This window comes from Sphaeroforma arctica, assembly GCF_001186125.1.
Source record: "Sphaeroforma arctica JP610 unplaced genomic scaffold supercont1.14001, whole genome shotgun sequence".
NCBI lineage: Eukaryota > Ichthyosporea > Ichthyophonida > Sphaeroforma > Sphaeroforma arctica.
Window position 1 is genome coordinate 1 of NW_014026557.1, and position 613 is coordinate 613.

Consider the following 613-nt stretch of genomic DNA (forward strand, 5'->3'; position numbering starts at 1 on the left):
AATACACACTCACATGCAATGATAGACTAATACACACACACATGCAATGATAGACTAATACACACACACATGCAATGATAGACTAAAACACACACACTTGCAATGATAGATCAGTACGTGATTTCCATACAAATGCAGACCAATACATATACGCGCACATGTCCTGCCTACCTTCCATCTCATCCGCGTCGCACTCGAAGTACTTGAGCGTATGCGATCGAAGCAGCGGCAGTGGATGGCCAAAGTCCACGAGCTTCAGCCTGGTCAGTGAGCTGATACTCTCTGGCAGGATACATACCGACAGTGCACGTATAGGCAATCGCTGCATCAGCGTGGCCAGGTGTTCTATGCCGAGCGTTTGCACGCTTTCGGCGTCCAAGCATTCGAGCAGTGGAAATGAGTTCACGAGCACATCTGCTTCGGAGTCGGTCAGACCGCTTACGTCCATGTCGTATGGGATGAACAGCTCCTTCAACAGAGGGAAGCCGGCTAAGAACTCCACAACCTCTTCACTGAATGTGTGCGATAGAGAAGGCGGATATAAGGGAAGAGATGATAGAAACAATGTATAACGAGACAAAACAGTTCTAGCAACAATACGTGCTTAGAAGGT

At 47.8% G+C, this 613-nt stretch overlaps 1 protein-coding gene across 1 annotated transcript; it reads right to left on the bottom strand.

Moving 5' to 3' along the window:
* Nucleotides 1-171: 171 nt before the first annotated feature.
* On the bottom strand, nt 172-512 carry SARC_18136 (hypothetical protein; the record flags this gene model as incomplete). Its single annotated transcript, XM_014287781.1, has 1 exon — nt 172-512. A coding segment is annotated over one exon (341 nt), but the record flags the coding sequence as incomplete, so codon positions are not given.
* Between the last annotated feature and the right edge of the window lie 101 nt (nt 513-613).